Source organism: Rhinatrema bivittatum, chromosome 4 (assembly GCF_901001135.1).
Source record: "Rhinatrema bivittatum chromosome 4, aRhiBiv1.1, whole genome shotgun sequence".
Classification (NCBI taxonomy): domain Eukaryota; kingdom Metazoa; phylum Chordata; class Amphibia; order Gymnophiona; family Rhinatrematidae; genus Rhinatrema; species Rhinatrema bivittatum.
Window position 1 is genome coordinate 408,625,985 of NC_042618.1, and position 21,699 is coordinate 408,647,683.

Consider the following 21,699-nt stretch of genomic DNA (forward strand, 5'->3'; position numbering starts at 1 on the left):
AATCAAACAGGAAGACAAAAAAATGGTTTATAACATTCAATTAACTGCCTTTAATGCCATTTAGTAAATAATCCATTATGTCTTGTAATTACTTGTGCCCTCTTAAGCCCTTTTGACTTATTATTTATTTTTGTTCTGATAAAGGAATGTTGTTGCCCTGTTAATTAACTTGAATGTGTAGAAATAAAGGTAAATAAAAAATAGGTGATATATTTTTATTGAACTAACGATATATGTTGAAAGCTAGCCAAGAAATGTATTGTTAATCCAATAAAAAGGTATGGCCTTATAATTCCTTAAATTACTTTTATTTCTTTGTTTGATGAACCTTGTCCGCAAACGTTCTCATATACTAGTAGAGTAAGCAACTTTCCCTCAGAAATTCCTTCTTATGTTACCAAAAGAAAGGGACCATTTTTTGTTTAACGTTCTCCTGTACCACACCAGCACATGCAGCTGCAACTGCGTCTCTGTCGCCCCATAGCGGGGAGCTATATGGAAACTGCAATTCCGGGAGGCGCCGCTAAGGGGCAGCAGTCAGAAACAGAGACTCAGGGGCGCAATCAGCGTTCCTTCTCGCCGTTTTCAGCCGCTTGCTGGCGTCACACAGACCCGGTTTCTGCTATCGCGCCTGCTCACTGGTTCCGGGGCGGTGGTGGTTGTGGTTGTTGCTGGGCACAGGGAGCTCAATTAAGCGCGGTGAGTACTTTGTGCCGGGAACAGCAAGAGGTGGAGAGAGGAGCCTGACCCGAGACGAAGGAAAGCGACCTGACTTGGTGGTGGAGAAGGTCTTGGAACGGGGTAAGAGGCCTGACTCGGGAGTTGGAGAGAGCGGAAAGGAAGAGAGGCGAGATGCCCTACTCCGAGGGGAAGGAAAGAGGCCTGAATCGAAAGAGTTGGGGAGACAAAGGAAAGGAAAAGGACATAAAAGGGGTCTCCACTAGAAAGTGAGGAGAGAGAGGAAAAGAAAAAAAGATGAGGGGCCTTATCTGAACAGTTGGTTGGGGCAGAGGAAAAAAGGCCTCACTTGGGCAGGGGGGGGGGAAGAAAAAAGGAGGCGTACAATGTGGGGGGAGGCACAATTATTTATTTATTTATACAATTTATACAATGGGGAAAGGAGGCAGGGAGGAGAAATTATGGGAGAGGGAGGAGGGAAGGGGCAATGAGGGTGGAGAGGGAGGGGGCAAGGGGGAAGGAGGTGAGAAGGGAGGAGGTGGGGGGAGGGATAATGGGAGGAGCAATGGGGAGGAGGGGGAAGGAAGCGAGGGAGTGAGAAGGGACAGTGGGAGAGGGGAGGGAGAAGGAATGGGAAGATGACGGAAGCAGGGGAGGGATGGGAAGGAAGCAGGGGAGGGAGAGGGAAGGGGCAATGGGGAGGGGGAGGGATGGGGAAGGAGACAGGAAAGGGAGCCTCCCCTGGGTGGTGTTGGGGCAGGGGGGGGAAGAATAAATGAGGGGCAATGAGGGAAGAAAGGGGAGGGGAAGAGAGGAAAAAGGACTCTTCTAGGAGGTAGGATGGGGGGGAGGGAGAGGGGCCTCATCTGGGCAGTAGAGGGGAAGGAGGCATGAAAGGAGAGGGGCCCTCACCTGGGTAGTGTGGGGGGAGGATGGAGGAGGAAAGGAGAGGGGCTTCCCCTAGGCAGGGGGGGGGGGGGTTCAATGTTGGGGAGGAAAGTTGAGGTTCCTCTCCTGGGAAGTGGATGGGATGGAAAGGCAAGGGGCAGTTGGGGGGGGGGGGGGGAAGGAGAGGGGCCTTCTCTGGGCAGAGGCGGTAGTGGGTTTTTCCTAGGCAGTGGTAGGAGAAGGTGGAATGGGTAAGGGGTCTCACCTTGGCCGTGGGGGTAGGGAGGAGGCAGGAAAGGGGAAGAGGCCTTACCTGGGCAGTAAGAGACAGGATGGGGGGGCTTCCCCTAGATAGTGGGTGAGGAAGAGAAGGAAAGGAGAGGGGGCTTCACTTGGGCAGGAGGAGGGGACGAAAGAAGAAAGAAAGTGCCTTACCTAGGCAGTAGGTTGGGGAGAAGGAAACAATAAGGGGTTCTTTCCTGGGCAGTGGGAAGGTGGAGGAAATAGGGGGGCCTCACCTGGAAGAGGAGGAAGAAAGGTTAGGGGGTCTCGCTTGAGCATGGGATGGGGGGGGGGGTGGAGTTGAAAGGGGAGGGTTTCTTTCCTGGGCACTATGGATGTGGGGGAGGAGAGGGGGCCTCACTAGGTCTTGGGGGGAGGAAAGGAGAGGTGCCTCCCCTGGGGAGTGGGGTTTGAGGGAACTCCCCTGTGTAGTTACCTTGGGGGGGGGGGGGGATGGTAGGAAAGGAGAGAGGGTCTCCCCTGGGCAGTGTGGGGGGAGGTGAAAAGGAAAGGGGGCTCCTCAGTGGTTGGGGGGGCAGAAGGAGATGGGGTCTCCTCTGGGTAGAGAAGGGGGTAAAATGAGAGAGGGAGTCATCCAGGGTAGTATGGGGGGGTGAGGAAAGATGGAGGGGCTCACCTGGAAGAGGAAGAAAGGTTAGGAGGTCACCCTGGGTGAGGTGGGGGAGGAGGAAGGGAGAAGGATTATTTCCTGGGCATTGGGGTGGGGGAGAAAAGGAGAGAGTCCTCCCCTGGGCAGTGGAGGGAGCCCTACCTGGGCAGTGGGGCTGGAGAGGAAAAGATTGGAGGGGTCCTCACCTGGGCAGTGGGGAGGGAGGGAGGGAAGAAGGAAGAGGAAGCACGGAGAGGGGCTTGTTCTAGGTGTATGTTGGAAGAGGATGAAGTCATTGTGCTTGTCTCTTAGGTAGTTTGATATCACAAAAGGTCTAACTTCATTCCTGAGGAAATTTTCCAGTGTGCTGTTAACCTGTATTGCCCAACTGTTGATTTTTGTGTTTGCAGTTTGTTGGTACATTAAACTAAAATTTTAGGGATCCTAATTGAGAAGAAATCTATGTGGCTGAGAGATTTTTGTACCCAGATTTTAAAACTTTTTAAGCTGCTGTTCATGCCTTTATTGAACCCAGCCTGTCCATTAGCAGTGAAGCCCCAGATTAGCCAGTGATAGGTTTAAACATAGCTCCATGAGTTACCCTTGCCTAATTCCTGTCGTTCATGCATGCTAGATGTCTGGCATGGAGTCCTGTGATCAGAAAGCATGCGATGCAGCACCAAGGAGCTTAGATGTAAATCCAGAGTATATGCAACAGCTGAAAGACCTGGATATTCCTGAAGAGGAAGCAAAAAAGGTACGATCTAATCCACCTTGTGTTAGGGAATTGAAGCGAAGCTCAGATGTTATTTCACACACCCATGCCTCTTGCCAAGATAATAGTTTTGTAGTTTAGCTTTACTGTTTGTTTGTTTGTAAACTGATAGTTTAGGCCCCTGTTTTCAAAACATTTTCAAAGAGCAAAAATACTCATACCTAAGCATTTGGGTAGGTCCATCCCAACAAGTGGGTTTTGTACCTCTGCCGTCAGATGGGGGATGGAGCAAAAGCAGATGTCATAGCTATATAGTCCCGCCCCAACATCAGCCTGGCAGTATTCTCTATCTCCAGCAGATGGCGGACATGCATTTCCTTTCAGGGGATTGCCTGTGAGTAAAAAAAAATAAATAAAATTGTAAAGGAGATGTCTATGTAACACCGCTTGCCTCCTAAGATGATACTGTACAGTCCCTCCCTCAGTAGCGTGCCTTGACTGGTGTGGTCCTAAATTCCAGTTAGCGGTTGCAGGCTGAGAGAGGCTTGGTGGTGAAGACTTTAGCTCTCTCCCTCCACAACCAGGACCCGTTCCTGCTCTCAGCCAGCGAAATTGGTATTGAAAAGTTTTGAGAGACTCATACCACAGTTGTCTTTGGCCAGGCAGGCGCAACTGAGATCATGTGGATTCCGAGTGTGAATTTTTGGACAGTCCTTGATATTAATGGTATTGGAGGGAATGCATATGAGACTCCCCATCCATGGAAGCAGGAAGGCATCCGGCGCTTTCCTGTGGGAACTGGCGTGAACAGAGCAGAATCAATCCACCTTTCTGTTCCATTCATTTTTGAAAAGCTCAATCCATGGTCAACTCCATTGAAGGAAGAGGCAGTCCTGAGACGGACCATTTGTGGGGATGAAATATTCTGCTGAGTCTGTTTGCCTCTATGTATGCAATCCCTGGTAAGTACATGGCTTGTAGGGTTGTCCCAAACTGAGCTGCCCATTCCCAGATGCAAATCGCCTCCTGACAGCAACCGGGAGCCAGTGCTTCTGTTTCATGTAGAATATGACGACTTGTTTGTCTGTGTGAATCATAATTCTCTTCCCCTGAAGCACATGTTCTAATGCTGTGTGAGCGTAACACATTGCTCTCAGTTCTAGTAGATTGATGTGAAATGTCTTTTCCCGTTGATGGCAGGGCTGAATTAGCCATGCTGTCATGGGAACTGTCAATCAGGGCCCGGGAGGTGGAGCTTCCAAAGAGTAAGACAGAGCTTTGCTCTGTGCGGCTGCGCATGAGTTCCCGCGCAGGAAAAATCTCTCCTCAGTCTGTTTCTTTCCGCGCATGGGAACGCAGGCGGAGCTTCTCTTCTCCTCACAAAGTTTGAAAAAATTAGAAGAAAAATGTCAAAAAAATCGGCCCCAAGGCCTTCGGGCTTTAAGCCCTGTATATGCGGAAAGATCATGTCCATGATGCCTGGGCCCTGACCACAACCAATGTGACTGCGAGCACTGTGGCCACATGTCGCCCAGAGACAAAGAGCTCATAAAATTGAGCAACTCCGCGCTGTGAGCACTTATGCTCCACCATCTGAGTCACACTGTTCCCCAGGCCCTTTGAAGCCTTTGGGCCTGAAGGTAAAAAGGGTCTCGTCCGTTAATGTACTGTCCTCCAGGCCTGGAGTCTATGAAGGGAGGGGCCCGTAGGGGTCGAGACACCCACAGGACACCACCGGCACCCCATCGGGATCGATCGTGGTCGAGTTGAAGCTCCTCCAAACATCTAAAGCACAGGCCTGGGAAAATTGAGCGACCGCGGAGCCTCGGACATTCAGGTGTGTCGGATGCGTCTGAGTTGAAACCAGTTTCATCGACACAAATACCATCTACGCCTGTGCCTGTAAAAAAAAAAAAGTCTACGAAGCAGAAAAGGAAACATGGCGCCAACCCAAGCCAGTGACTGACGCACGATGCACCTCCATCGACGCATGACACAAGACCGGCGTAAGCAGATGCGTGCGTCGACGCAAGATCGAAGCAATCGTCAACTCACAACGCGTCATCGAAGCATCACTCCCTAATTGGCGCGGGATTGACGCCAAAAAACAGGGAAGGTGTCGAAAGCACACACCATCAAAAGTCATCGACGCATTCGCTGGTCTCTTCGACGCATCCATCTTCTACCTCAACACACGAGTCAGGTTGAAGCAACAATCTCTAAAGGCAGCGGATAAACAGGTTGCCTCAGATACGATGGGGACTGGGACCAGTCTACCACGGGAGACCAAACGACCTCCTTCCAGAGAACGTTTAATGGCTGCTTTGCCTCTGCCGAACATTCCAGCACAACACAGCTGCTCTTCACCGAGCTCCCAGGCTTCTCGACCATCAAGATCACCGCGAGAAGTACATACACCAGCTCAACATCTGACGAGCTAATAGCAGTACCATCTCATTCTGCATCTTCTCCGGCATCACAGGTTTATTCAGATTTATCATCTGTGTCTACACACAGACAGAAAACACAGGTACTACAGGAACCACTTACCAAGAAACGCAAGATAACCCACGACTTACGACCACAGAAACATTCAAGACATGATGACAACTCTGACATCCTGTCTGCGGCTCTCTCCCCAAGACATGGACAAGGGGTAGCGAAACCTCCAATGCCCCATAGCACACAACAGGCCTTCTCTCAACTCTCAGAAGCGCTGTCTGGATTTTTTTAATACACTACAAAATACATTCACCCTTCCTCTGTCCCCGAAGGAGGATTCAATACATTCAAACCTTCATCACGGGAACCAACACCGGAGCCTACTCCAATCATTCCACCTGCCAGTCCTAAACCACTAGATCCCATATTGCCTTCTCCGGCCCAATCAGGCTCCCCTTGTTCATCTCGGGATACCTCCATCAGGTATCCTTCTGATGCACCGGACAAACCTCCAGAGCCATATTCACCCCCGGAGGACTTGTCCTACCCGAAATTTTTAGAAAAGGTGGGTTCCATTTTACATGTGGACATTCAAAAGATACCGGACCCCAGAACTGAAACACTAGATCTTTTGAAGATCTTCGACTTACCAGCAGAACCTACGTCATTACCCTCTCACAAGATTCTTGACTCGGTTTTAGAAAAGTCGTGGGAAACACCATACACTGGTGCACCGGTGTCTTGTAAGACTGATTTAAAGTTTCGTATGAAACAATCCCTGCTGTACTCCTTGCCACAACTTCCACACACCTCTGTTGTGGAGTCATCCATGCAGAAGGCTAAGAAAACCAAGCTACATGCCTCTGTACCGCCAGGAAGGGATCATCGGTCACTGGATGAGTTCGCAAGGAAAACATTTTAATCCGCAATGTTATCAGCACGCATTCACTAGCACCAATTTTATATTGTTCAATATCTGTTTGAGTGCATGCAAGCAATTAATTAAGGGTCAGCTATTTACCTCAGAGCTCCCCAATCCAACCACATCCAAACCAATACAAGATATTGAAGAAGGAATTCGACACTTGCTTAGAACGGTGTATGAGGCCTTTGAGACCACTACTAGATCCTCTGCAACAGCCATTGTGTCACGCCATATGGCATGGCTGAGAGCAAGTGCGATCCGAGAGGACGTACACGCCAAGCTCGCCAATTTGCCATGCAAAGGGGACAATTTATTCGGCCCATGGTTTCAGGAGACAGTATCCAATCTCAAAGAACAGTGGCAGTGCAGTTGTTGACTGCACCTCCAGCATACAGCGCACCAAGACGCTACTTCTTGGGAGGACGTAGACAAATGTATTCGCGTAGGCCCTTCCGGCCCTACTCCTCCTATCGGCTTCCCCCTTACCAGCTGCAGCAACGAGTACACCACCAGCAAAATCAAAGAGGAAGGGGACGCCCAAGAACTAATCATAACCAGAATCAGCAACGGGCAACTCAAGCTAAACCATCAGTCTTTTTAAAAATTCCTTCGCCATCACCACAGCTCAACCCACCAGAACGTCTCACAGCATGCTTCATGGAATGGGAAAACCTAACCTCCGACCATTGGGTTCTGGACATTATACAAAATGGATATCAGCTTCATTTTCTGGAAAACCCCCACTCCCACATCTATCAGCAGGGGGTCCCAAACTCCCATCAACCTCAGCGACGGAAATAACGTCGTTACTCCACCAACGGGCCATACAAATCATTCCCATGTGGACCCGCAACAAGGGGTTCTATTCCCCATATTTCCTAATTCCCAAGAAATCAGATGGCTTACGTCCAATACTGGATCTTTGGGAATTGAACAAGTATGTAGTAAAGGAAAAATTCAAAATGGTATCCTTGAAATCAATTCTTCCACTCCTCCAACCCAATGACTGGATGTGTTTCATAGACTTGAAGGATGCTTACACGCACATCCCTATACACCCGTCCTCATGGCATTACCTATCATTCCAATTCCAGAACAATCATTACCAATATACGGTTCTTCCTTTGGGCCTATCATCAGCCCCCAGGGTTTTCACAAAATGCATAGCGGTGGTGATGGCATTCTTCCGGCAGCAGGGAATGAGAATATTTCATACCATGACGATTAGCTCCTAGTGGCATCGAATCCCACGCTACTATTAACGCACCTACACCAATTGATCAAGACTCTGGATCAATTGGGCTTAGTCATCAACTTCCAGAAGTCTATCTTAACCCCTACACAAATCTTACAGTTCATAGGAGCACGACTGGATACCACTCGCAAATGAGCCTTCCTGCCGGAGGACAAGCGAATAGAGATGATTCGCCTGTTACATTCCCTCAGAATGACACAACATCCTTCGGCTCATCTGATCCTTACAGTACTGGGACACATGGCAGCGGCCATCCACATGGTTCCCAATACCAGATCGCATATGAGACGACTTCAGTGGGGTTTAAAACATCAATGGAATCAACACTCCCAACCACTTTGGTTCCGAGTGACACTCACAGCGGAAATGTCCAAGGATATCACCTGGTGGCTCAACAAGACTACACTCACCAAGGGCGCCCCTTTCACCACTCCACCGCACAACACAACAGATGCCTCACGCAAGGGCTGGGGAGCACACTTCGACCACTTACAGACACAGGGTCTATGGTCAACACATGAACAAAATCTAAAAATAAATCTCTTAGAACTCAGAGCTATATGCAATGCAATACAGGCTTTTCTACCTCATCTGCGGGGTTGAAGTGTAATGATCTACATGGACGATCAAGTAGCAATGTTTTACATCAACAAACAAGGAGAGTCAGGTTCATGGTTCCTTTGCAGAGAGACTCTTCTCATCTACGAGAATGCATACCGACACTCCATACAGCTACAAGCGACATATCTTCCTGGGGTCATCAACACCCAGGCGGACAGACTCAGCAGAATTTTCTATCTTCACGAATGGTCCCTCAAACACCAGATAGCACAAAGCATCTTTGCACAATGGGGAGTACCAGCGATGGATCTTTTTGCCATGGAGGAGAACGCAAAGGCACCTAGATTCTGTTCAATCTGGCCAAGTCCTCAGCGGAAGGCGCAAGATGCGCTCCTCCTCCCTTGGAAGGAAGGGCTGCTTTACACTTTTCCTCCAATACCTCTCATAACAAGAACAATTCAAAAATGCATGCAGGATGCATCACAACTAATATTGATAGCTCCAGCTTGGCCAAGGCAACCGTGTACACCTACCTACTAAATCTTTCCATAGAAGATCTGATTCTCTTATCGGATCAACCAGATCTCCTAACACGAGGAGGGAACTCTCCTGCATCCGACTCACTCCTCCCTTCAGTTGACAACATGGAGGTTGAACGGCTGCTCCTAGATGAACAGGGCATCTCCATTGAAGCACAAAAGATAATTGAATCCAGAAAACCATCCACCAGAAGAAATTATCAATTCAAGTGGAATCGATATTCAGCATGGTGCTCAAACAAGGGCCTTCATCCCTTAGATTGTTCATCATAGATTCTGCTAGATTACCTTCACACCTTGTACAAGGCTGGCCTAGCAACTTCATCAGTTCGAGTTCATCTCAGCGCCATTTCTGCCTCTCACAGGCCACATCAAGGCCAATCTATTTCACTCCATCCTCTGGTATCTCGTTTCATCAAGGGCCTTACGAAGGTTCGACCTCCCATATCCAAACCTCCAGTTCCATGGAACCTAAACATAATATTGGAACAACTTATACTATCACCATTCGAACCGTTGGACTCAGCCCACATTAAATACCTGACATGGAAAGTGGTGTTCCTGGTAGCAGTAACCTCGGCGTGTAGAGTTAGTGAGATACAAGCCTTGGTACATTATAGTCCCTATCTACAATTTTACCATCATAAAGATGTCCTACGACCTCATCCATCGTTTCTGCCAAAGGTGGTTTCCCAATTCCACATAAACCAATCCATAGAACTTCCAACGTTCTTTCCTAAACCTCATCACAACGACAGGGAACGTGCACTAAACACATTAGTCTGTAAACGTGACTTAGCATATTATAAAGAAAGGACACACTCTCACAAACAAGAGCTTCACAGTTGTCTCTTTTAATCCTAATGCTCCGGGAAACCTGGTAGCTAAACAAACGATTTCCAGCTGGATAGCACAATGTATTCAGTTTTGCTATGACAAACAGAACATGTCTCTTGTATTGCAACCACGTGTTCATCAAGTACGAGCAATGGCAACTTCCATAGCTCATCTAAGAAACATACAGCCCATTGACATTTGCAAAGCGGCTACCTGGTCATCTCTTCATACCTTCACATCTCATTACTGCCTGGACCAGCAATCATCAGACGATGCCAGGATGGGTAAAACAATACTTCATTCTGGAACATCTTAATGCCTAGTCGACTTTCCACCACAAGCTTCTCACGCAAAAAAAAAAAAAGTTCACATCGCGTGATAGGGAGCTATGGATTCCCATGATAGCATGGCTAATTCAGCCCTGCTATCAATGGGGAAAAAGCAAGTTTGCTTACCATAAACGGTGTTTCCGTAGATAGCAGGATGAATTAGCCATGCTGACCCACCAACCTCCCTGGATAGTCGACCTAATGTTCTTTACATTCATCTACTGCTTAATCACAGACTGAGGAGAGATCTTTCCTGCGCGGGAACTCACACGCAGCCGCACAGAGCAAAGCTCTGTCTTACTTTTTGGAAGCTCCGCCTCCCGGGCCCTGATTGACAGTTCCCATGACGGCATGGCTAATTCATCCTGCTATCTACGGAAACACAGTTTACGGTAAGCAAACTTGTTTTTTCTCTAATCGTCTAGAAGCCTTACGATTTGTAATGATTCAGGTGCATGCCCCAACTCCTGGTGGAAGCATCAGTTATTACAAACAACTGGTGTGGAGTGGGACAAACAGGGACACCCAATTCCAACACTCCAAGTTGTAGCTCCCCAGCTTGTATCCTCTGCCATCTCCTTTGTGATGTGAACTGTGGAGAATAGGTGGTGAAAGAATTGGTTCCACTGATTTGGGTCCCCATTACAAGCATCACATGTGTCAGCATGTGAGGGGGACGACCTGAATTGCTGTTGCTATATGGCCTAGTAGCATTAGTATGTGGTGAGCTGTCATTCTCGACTGTGGCTGTATGTGACTGACCAAAGTTCGAAGAGTCGCCGCCCTGTTGAGAGGAAGGAAGGCTTTTGACAGTCTATTTGTGCTCCTAAGAACTGTAGTCATGCAGGTTAAAGTACAGATTTCTCTTAGTTGACTAAGAAGCCCAGTGATTCCAGGCAACAAATGGTCAATATGGCATCAGAGAGGAGTGCTACGATCAACCAGATGTCCGGTTATGGGAATATTCATATCCCCATGCGTTGTAAGTGTGCCATAGCCACCACCAGGCAATTCATGAAGACTGGGGACAGATGAAAGTCCAACTAGGAGTACCTTGTATTGATAATGCTTCTCCCCCACTTTGAAGCAGAGGTACCGCCAGCAAGAAAGATGTTTTGGGATGTGCACATAAGCATCCTTGAGGTCGAGAGAGCACATTCAGTTGTTTGGTTGGATGAACGGCAGGATTGTGCTTTGAGATGTCATCTTGAACTTTTCTCAGTGTAGGTGTTCAGATTTCTGAGATCCAAGGATTGTGGTCTCCTGGCTTCTTGGGGTTAAGGAAGTATTGGGCGAAAAACCCCATGTTCTGTAGGGATAGGGCTATTTCCTGAATGGCATTTTGCTGTAGTAGTTTGCAAGCTTCCTGTGCCAAGAGCAGGAGGTGTGATGGATCGGGAGGCGGAAATAACAGATGGGGGAGTCTGTTGGCATTTGGGAAAACTTGAATGATCTTCAGTACTCAATGGTCTGTGGTTATCTGGATCCAGGCACAGAAGATTTGTTGATTCTTGCCCCCAACTTGCAGCTGTGGCTGTGGTGACTGGTATCAAAAACTTTGTGATGACTTTGCAGATGGCTGCCTATTTCTTTGCTTCCTTCTTGGTTGAGGGGCCTGCGATTGTTGCCATATCGACTGGTAAGTTGGCAGATGATACAGCTGGTATGCCTTGTGCAGCTATCTGAAAATATAGGTGTTTATACTGAGGGTAGGAGCGCCTGCCTGCGGTCTGGTGTTCTGTGGGAGTCGTTTGTGATTGCACTGCTACATTCTGCTCCTTAACTTGCTAAACTGTTTCTCACAGTTTTTTGCCAAATAGGTTGTGTCCCAAGGAGGTCCGCAAGTTTTTTTGTGTACATCTTCCAGTATTGTGCTGGCTCTTAGCCACACCATATGTCGTGCCCCTATGGATGCTACTGATGTTTGGGCAGTCATGTTGAAGGCTTCATAGACTTGAGCATAGCAAAGTCAGAGCCCTTCCTCCAAATTGTGCAGCAGGCCAGGCAAAATTTGTTCACCTATTTTGGATTGGATGTGAGGTTTTAAGTTTTGCACAGTCGTATATATTGGATCATGTAGAACTGGTGTTCAATTTGGGCCATGAGCATGGTGCCCTGGAAAATTTTCCCCGAAATTGACCAAAATTGTATGGTCTTTTTCCAGCAATGTGTTTGAATGAAGTTGTGACTTCTTTGCCCTTTTCATGGAAGATTCTGTCACTACTGATTTAAGGGGCAATTGTACTATCCCATAGCTCTGAGATTTTTTTCAGTCTAAATTTGGGGTCTATTTTCCTTGCCACCATTGTGCCTGAAAACAGGGTCTCCCACATTTTCATAAGCACCATGTCGAGAATCTGATGTGACAGGAGGGCAGATGGCTCAGTGGGAATATCCAGAATATTTAGGAGCCCCACATTTCAGAGCTGGTGTCTGGATCCTTGCGGATCTCTGTCTTTAGGGCCGTACCCATTTTCAATATAAACTGGGAGTGGGTAAGGTCTTCTAGTGGAGAAGTGTGCTCAGGCGGTTCTTTGGGTGGGTCAGAAGGTATACCAATAGAACCTCCTGGGGTCTTCCCTGGAGAATGGTAGGAATTCAGAGAGGACTGAGGCGATTGGGGTGCACTATGCTTATGTGAAGGGATTGATCTAGGAGGGCATTCCTCCAGTGCAGGAGATGTTAGCTTTTCTGAAGATGAGAAGGTTGGAAGTGCTGGAGCCCCCACCATTACCCTCTGAAGATAGAGGGAGGATTGGGTAAGCTGGTGGGAAATGGGGCTGTTCAAATTGTGGAAAGACAGAAGTGAAATTAAATCTTTGACAATATCTGCGCCCGATGTTATTGGTGGAGTGTTGTCCTTCGATCCCATGATTAGTATGTGTTCCAAAGGGGCAGATTGAATGACCAGAAGTAAGAAACATATTGGGTCCGGTGTTTGCAGCTGGGAGCCCCTGTTGCAAGAGTTGAGAAACTGGGAATATCAGGCCCCCTGAGGGTATGGGAAAGGTGGGCTCATATGTTCTGTGGATATCTGTAAGTTGGTATAGCATCTTCAAGATGTCATGAGTTCCAGGCTAGTCATAAATTGGTGGTCCGGATGGCAAACGTTTGTTAGATCCCACAGAAGTGTGGTAGATTTGGGAGACTGGGAGGAGAATGAGGTGTGTTTGCCTGATCCAAATGTTTCTGTTGGTTGTGGCGAGAATAATGGTCTCTTGCCCTTGTGCTACTTCTCTGAAGGAATTCTTGATCTAGTCCTCTGTGTCAGTTGGTTTGTGAGCATGCAACTGGGAGGAGGTGTGTTTTGGGATTTCCGAGAATGAGTGTCTGCATTGTTCTGAGGCATCATGTGCTGTATGCTGCGTCTTGGCCTGCAGGGAGCAGAAGGGAATGTCTGGAACGGTGCGACTCAAGGCGTCCTGTCCTTTCATCTTTTTCGGGTCATGCATTGAAGTTGTGGATGGGACCTGCACCAATTGCTTCGATGTAATGGACTTCTGGTGCTCTTCAGCAGGGCTCTTGTGTGCTGACCAAATGAATATGCCATTGCTTCGTTTGCCATCTACACTTTCTTGGTTGGAATGGCAACGTGATCTTTATGCTGCGTGCTCTTGGTGCATCCGCAGGACTAGTGGATGCGGAATGGTGCTTTTTTTTTTTTTTTGCTTGTTCCCGGGGAAGAGAGAGACTATCTCTAATCCCCATTCCTGCCCCTTGGTGAGGACTAACTGGCCGACTTCCCAGACGATGACTATGTTCTGGGTTCTCTGTTGGATAACAGTTCACCTTTGGCCCTGAGCCATGCAATTTTCTCTGCCTCTGGGCCCGGGATGACATCCTGCTACAGTCCGAGCAGTTGGGCTGATTGTGGTCTGGCCCTAGGCACAAGTAACAATAATTATTCCCATCAGTAATGGACATGTGCCCACAGGAGCAGTATTTGAATCTGGCGGTCTTCTGAGAGGCCCTGGTAGCACCGAAGAGTGCTTTTGTGGGTCACTAGCTGTAAAACATTTGAGGAGATATAATCCTATGGATAGAGGATCAACTGCCCATACAAAATGAAACTGAGAAGATTCTGGAAACTACAGTTGTGTGGGAAATCCTGCACATGTCCCATAGAGCTAAAAAGCTGTACTAGCTTGGAGAGACAGCTCTACATAATCCTGGGGGAATTCTGTGCTACTGTGGAGCCCAAAATTTGTGCAGAATTGCCAAATTTGCAGAAAATGGCATAGAAGATGAAAGCCCCAGCATACCGCAAATGGAGTGTGCCTTTCGCTGCGAAGATGAAGGCTCCGGTACACTGTTTGCGATGAAGATGAAGGCCCCGGTGAGAGTGAATGTGTGTAGAGGGGTTGTGAGGAGGGGATATGAGAGAGATCAGGGAAGTGAGCAGGTGGGTGTGAGAGAGACCAGGAAGGGTAAGCAGGGGGGTGCTTGAGTGTGGGTGCCAAAGAGAGGGAGCCTTTATGATTGTGAAGGAGTGTGTATGTGAGTAAGAGATTAGGAGCTGGTGTATATAAAAAAGGATCGTGTATGAGGGTGCTAACCTGTATGAAAGGATTGTGTATATTTGAGGGGTGCGTGAGAGAGACAGGTTGCCTGTGGGAGGGTGTATGTGTGAGAGAGAAAGGGAGCTTGTGTGGGTGTTTATGCAAGAGAGAGGGACCCCGTATGAGGGGATGGATGTGTGTGTGAGAGAGCCTGTATGAGGGTGTGTATGTGCACTAGAGAAAGAGCATGTGTGTGGGACAGAGGGAGCCTGTGTGGGGGGCAGTACTGAGAATGGGGTCAAACTCTGGGAGTGGCGATAGAGTGGAAAGGGTTGAGCCTAGAGGTGGAGGGGAGAGATACTGGCAGGTGGAGGAGTTGGGGCCTGAGAGGGTAAAGTGGCCAGGGGAGTAGGGAGAGCGAGTGGAAGGGACACTTACAGTGAATTTCTAGGGGAATTCTGCTCAAAATAACTTCTGCATCTTTAAGTAATACCTTTTTTCTGTATTAATTTAAAATGTAATTACTTAGACTATCATGTAAATTGTGTTATTTTGACCAATATAAAATACGCAGAATTTTGCAGAATTTTAGATTTTTTTGTGCAGAATTCCCCAGGAGTAGCTCCGCCTCATGCTTCCTGATGTCACCAACTGAGCATGGTTAATTCATCTTGCTTAGATGGAAAAATCTTTTAGCAACCTGTGAAGATCCAATGCTGCTTTTCAGTATGTGAGCTCCTTCCAATTTATTTGAAATTATGGCATATGCTTCTTAATGCTTTTAAATATGAAGCCAAATTCTCCAATCATACCTATAAGGGAGCTGGGACCGACGTGCCGCAAATGCGCAGTAGAGCCGACGGGCCGTGCATGAGCGGAAGAGAGAGCTCTAACTGACCTGCAGATTTGACGCCTAGAACACCAGAGACTGCGCAGCTCTTGTGCGCACAGCAGCACAGGCGCTCCCACTTTCCGATTCACAGCCAGAGCCCGTCCCTCTGCCACCGGGGAAGGGGGGAGGGAGTACAGGCCCTCCCATGACGTGCCGGTCTGGCCGATGGAATCTCGCCCGTTTGAACTGGCCTAATGGCTAGTATTTAATAAAGAAGTTGGGTCCTAAATGGTAAATGAACTGATTTTTTTTTCTTTCCCCTCCAGGCATTGATTTTAACAGGAAATGTTTCTGCAGAGGAGGCAGCCATTTTCTACTTTGACAGCCTGGAAGACCAAAACCAGGTAAAGTTCTCTCCCTATCCCCCTCTCTGACTTTCATTTCAGATCAGTCTGACTGTTTCAGCTGCATCTCAAGAGAGAGATAACCCTTCTTTAAAATACTTGGTAATCAATCCTCATGCTAAAACGTTTTACTTTTGTACTGCTTTAATGGGATATTGAAACCTGTTTTTTGCTCTAGTATGAGACACATTCAGCTCCACTATTGGTAGCCCTTGAGGACTTTCTCAGAGAATGGATGGGCCTTCAGTGTAATCTATGCTGAGACTTACTTTTGTTACAGGAGGAAGAAGAGGAACAGTCTCAGTACAAGATGGTGTTTGTAGTGAATATGGATCTCTCAATGGGAGTTGGCAAGGTAAAAGTGATTAGAAATGTAAATGTTTCGTGTTTAGATTCAATTCATAATATTAGAAACTACGTTAGAACTTGTGTGCATGCATAATTTAAGTTTAATTGGCAACATTAGCAAACTCAAATTGATGGGAGTATTAACTAGAATTCATAGTGATCATGTAAAATATTTTAATTCATTTCCCACTGTTTAACTGTACTCTTGCCTCACACCTAAATACACTTTTCGGAGACTACTGAGCTACCACTACATTCGAAGGAGCTACCTCCACATAGGGAGTGTGAATCTTTTTTTTCTTTTTTTTTTCCCTCATATGCTGCACTTGCAGTCTGGATGTAGAGTGTACATTGTAGAGATGTGAATCGTGTGCCAGATCGTCTTAACGATCAGATTCGGCTGATCGTTAAGATATGTGAATTGGAATCGTTTCAGATTCCAATTCACATCGCTAATTTTTTCTTTTTTAGGGAGGCCTGCACCGCTAAAAAAAAAAAAACCCACCCATTAAATCGACCCCACCCTCCCAACCCCCCCAAAACCTTTTAAAATTACCTGGTGGTCCAGGGGGGCCTCGGGGAGAGGAGAGATCCAGGGGGGCCTCGGGGAGAGATTTCCTGTTCCCAGGCATCAGCTGTTCTAAAAAAAAAAATGGCGCCGATGCCCCTTTGCCCTTACCATGTGACAGGGTATCCGTGCCATTGGCCGGCCCCTGTCACATGGTAGGAGCACTGGATTGGCCGGCGCCATCTTTACTCATCAGCCCCTATTATACTATACTATATATAATAGGGGCTGATGAGTAAAGATGGCCGGCGCCATCTTTAAAGATGGTGCCGGCCATCCAGTGCTCCTACCATGTGACAGGGGCCGGCCAATGGCACGGATACCCTGTCACATGGTAAGGGCAAAGGGGAATCGGCGCCATTTTTTTTTTTTTTTTTAGAACAGCTGATGCCTGGGAACGGGAAATCTCGCCCCCTGAGGCCCCCCTGGACCACCAGGTAATTTTAAAAGGTTTTGGGGGGGTGGGGAGGGTGGGGTCGATTTAAAGGGGAAGGTGGAGTTTTCTTTTTAGCGGCGCGGGCCTCCCTAAAAAAAAAGGATCGGGAGGGTGGGGGAGGCTAAGGGGGGTCGATTTAAAGGGTCGGGTGGGTTTTTTTTTTTTTTTTATCAGGCCATCGGCGCCATTTTAATTAGTGGCAGCCAAAATGGTGCCGATGGCCCAAGAGCGGGAGATCGCGCCGGGACACCCCCCCCCCCCCCCCACTGGACCACCAGGTAATTTAACATTTGGGGGGGTTCGGGAGGGTGGGGGAGGGTAAGGAATTGGTTTTAAAGGGTCGGGGTGGGTTTAGGGGTTGTTTTGGTGTGCCCATTTTCCCGCCCTCCCCCAAATAATTCCCGTGCCCTATTTAACGATACAATACAAATGCCCCTGACGATAAATCGGGGGCATTTGTATTGTATCGTGCACTCTAACGATTTAGGACGATTTTAAAATTATCTGACGATAATTTTAATCGTTCAAAAACGATTCACATCCCTAGTACATTGGTCTTGATGAATCTCTGGTAGTAATAAATTTTGAAAGTATAAACCTGTAGCGAGTAAGATGTGGTATAATATATGACCTGAGTGTCTCAGGCACCAATAGATTTTGTGGTGTTCCAGATAGCAGCTCAAGTGGGACACGCAGCTGTCGGACTGTATCAGCAAATGCATATGGAACCTAAGCACAGGGAAATGGTTTTCAGATGGGATGAACATGGGTAAGATTTCCACAAGAGCAACAAAATAAAATGAACCATTGCATGCTTTTTCTTTGGTGCGCCAACAAAAAAAATAAAGCATTAGGACATCTCCTATAGTTTGGGTTCCCATCTAACGCAATTTTGAGAATCTATTCTCAATTGAATTGAAATCTTTTGTCAAGCTGAGAGTGGATGTTTTTCGATGTGACAGTGTACATGATTCAGTACAGTTTTTTTGTTCTGAGACAGTTGTTAAAAGCGTATCAGTGATGTTTAGTTAGTAGTTCAAGCCGTTTCACTTCTACTGTGAGCTGCACAGGTAAAAGGCCTGCTTTATCTGTGTATATTTGAGTGCCAAGGCTCTTGTTTCAGTTTGTTTCTGGCTGCTTCCCTCATGAAATGATTTTCAAGTCTCTTTTTATTAAGCAGTTACTGGTGAACTGTATTCAGAGAGCACTACAATAGGATCAAAACTTTGTTCATGTCTGGGAAGCTTATTTAGTTCTAGAAAATCCAAAAAAGTTAGTAGCAGTATCGCATCCAGTTCCAGTGCCTGCACAGCAGGAGTTCTGAGATGTATTGGAGTTGTCTGTACGATGGTAAAAGGGCAGAAATGGAGAAGAATGAATTTGGTTCTTTGAGATCTGAATGGTGTCCCAACCTAACATCTAGCTAGTTTCCTTAGTATAGTGTTCTGATAAGACTAGTTTTAATGAAGGAAACCAAGTGTTGCTAACTGCTCATTTTCTGTTTATTTTGAAGTGCGAAGAAGGTTGTACTTCAGGGATCCAGTACTGCACATTTAATGGAACTACAAGCCTTAGCTATGAGCTTAGGATTACCTTCCTACATAGTTCAGGATGCAGGGAGAACTCAGGTAAGAGACACAGAAAGGTCTGGGTCTTTGCAAAGCTTTTTTTTTTTTCTTTTTTTAAATGGCTTGAGATCTTGGTTGTGTGGGTGAAATGGACACATCTTGTGCATTTGGTTATACGCAAACATCCTGTTTCTGTTCTGTCCTCATGTTGATTTTTTTTTTTTTATATCAGATTGCAGCTGGATCACACACAGTTCTCTCTCTCATGGGTGAAGAGGAAATGGTAAATAAGGTAACAGGTAAACTGAAGCTGCTAAACTGAGGAGAAGCATTCCTAATTGCTGAAGATCTGCCCTCTCAATGAATGAACGAGGAGTATTGTGAGGATAGCAGGCAGCCTATGAATGTGGCACTCCTACTTCCTTTCATCCCAACAAAAATGCTTAAGAACCATGCAGTAAGCTACAGCATTCTGGGATATCCTGAAAGCATTTTGTGAAACTGAGGCAGCGTTTGCTTCTGTATACTGTTTCTGTGGACATTCATCTTTGCCACCACAGCAGAGTTGCGCTATTCTTTTTTTTTTTTTTTTTTTTTCTCACTTCATGACAGAGGTGAAAATACAGTTGTACTACTAATAGTATCAAAGGTGTACAAGAGAGCTGTGATGAGGTAGCTGACAGAACCTGATCACTGCTGGGAATTGAGTGGATAAGACCAGCATTACATGAGGAGATTGAATTAGAAGCCAAAACTATATATTTACAAGTGCAGAACAGTTATTTAAATAACATTAACAATGAGAGAAGAGACCAGGTCCTGCCCACTTCTTAAAGGTTCTTGTCTCTCTTTTTTTAGAGAGCTTGAGGGAAAAAAATTCAAGTCTCTGATCAGATTACATGATTGTGGGTTAGGAAAGTAATGGACAAAGTATAGTTGCAGACTTGCAGAATACTTCTGAATTAAAAATGGAGTTAAATGCTAAGGAGTTACATGTTACAGACATCCTGGACTTGGGATAGAGAGAGAAGTAATTCTCTGTGATCCAGTCGGACTGGATCCCTGTTGCATGAGATGCTCACCCACCAATATACCTTTGTCAGTTTGTAATTTGTGCCATAAACAGATGTGCTCCAAAGTTCAGTAACAATAATAGATGCAGACTGACCTGCAATGATGTATAGCTTAGTTACATGTGTAATTCAGTTTTTTTATTTTGTAAATGTAATTTTATATCAAAACCAGATTGAATATTTCCAAATCTATTATTAGATATGCTATAACAATGTATAAAAGCCATACACTACAGTTGGAATTAGCTGAATTGTATTTGGGGAAAAAGTGTTTTTATAAAAGGTAAATCTGAAGAAATATGCATTATTGATTGTCCTTCATGTTGTGCATGATTTTCAAATAAGCAAACTTATACCTAAATACTTACAATATGCATTTCAAAATTTTCCATTAATAGCTATCGTTAAATTCCCAGTTGGTCTTCCCCTTCTCCATCCAGTATTTCTAGAAAGCATTCTGAGAACAGACCTTTGGCCTGATCAAGCAGGTCAGATAGGCATTGTGTAATAGCTTAGCATCCTTTTTGAAGAGTTGATAGTATTCCTTTCTGGCTGTCAAGGGAGAGAGGATGTAAATTTATACTTAAGTTTAGGGCTTTACCTTGATCATTCAAAATCTCGTAACAGGATTCTAAAGAATATTGAGAATCCTCATAACCTGTTTACTTTAAACATTTGATTGGACTTCATAGGTAAAGTCAGAGTGATTTGGGCATACAAAAAAATGCTCTTGAAAACTTTTTTTTTTTTTTTTTTAAATGGTTTGAGAGAGTATGTTACTAATGGAATTTTCAGGCAGTTTCCTTAATTGGAACTAAATTGGTGAGCTAATAGGAATACTTGTGGACTTTGATCTGACCCACACATTTCTGGGGAGTTTACTAAGCAGTTGGTCAGTTACATTAATTCCACCAATTAAAAATACTCTTATCAAAAACAGAAAGCTTAAAGGGGCTACTTCATATGGAAATGAGAATTTTACATGTCTGCCTTTCTCTTGATGGAGTATATTAAAAGACTAACTGATATATTGTTGAAGTAATTCTATCTATTGTACTTAGCATAGTTTTTTGGAAACCCTAGTGTCCCGGACCTTGTTTAAGTCTGTAGCTGCATCTGTGGCCTGGTACTCCATTTTGGATTAGGATGAAAAGATGCCCATATGCCTGCCTTTGGCTTCAGAACCACAGTTAATGTATTTGTACTTGCTGATGTCATTAATAGAAGAACATCAAAGACAACACTAAATGCTAAGAAAGGACAGTTGTTTTTCATTGGCAAAATACAGATGTTTTGTGTATTTAGTAAGCATAATTCTTATGTTATAATTGCAAAAAAACCCTCTTTTTTTAAAAAAGGGATTTAATTCTGGATAAAGAAACCTTGCCAATTCACCTAATTTTAGTTTTAGAAATGGCTTGTAGTTTGCAAACTAAGGAGAAATTACTACTTACCTGATAATTTCCTTTCCTCTAAGGAAGGCAGGCCAATCCACACCAGTGGGTCATGCATTCCTACCAGCAGATGGAGAGTGATTTAAAGCTGACTTGCTGATGTCATTGACTCTACCCTGCCCCAACATCAGCCAGCCAGTATTCTCTGGAAAAGCCAAACTGGACAAACTGATTATACTTGGACATGACTACTAACAGTCAACCTCTCATGCTTTCAACCAATTGGGAACACTAAACTCAGCCAAAAGAATTAACATGCATGAATTTAGGGGCTGGTTATGTCATTTACCAGTCCTTCAAACAAATCAACAGAAAAACTCTTCATTGTCCGCATATAAGGAACGAACTAAAAGAAATTAGGCAGCCCAGGGTGGGTTGTTGCCCTGCCTTCCTTAGAGGAAAGGAAATTGGGGGATGAGGGGAGAGGCAGCCTGCGATCCTATCAACACCGCACTT

General features: G+C 45.9%; 1 protein-coding gene across 1 annotated transcript; it reads left to right on the forward strand.

Moving 5' to 3' along the window:
• Nucleotides 1-585: 585 nt before the first annotated feature.
• LOC115091159 (probable peptidyl-tRNA hydrolase 2) lies at nt 586-20,087 on the forward strand. The gene is made up of 7 exons (XM_029601120.1): nt 586-801; nt 3,093-3,215; nt 15,719-15,796; nt 16,077-16,151; nt 17,820-17,917; nt 18,662-18,776; nt 18,949-20,087. The coding sequence occupies exons 2-7, from the start codon at nt 3,093-3,095 to the stop codon at nt 19,036-19,038; spliced, it is 579 nt and encodes a 192-aa protein (XP_029456980.1). The 5' UTR covers nt 586-801; the 3' UTR covers nt 19,039-20,087.
• Nucleotides 20,088-21,699: the final 1,612 nt, after the last annotated feature.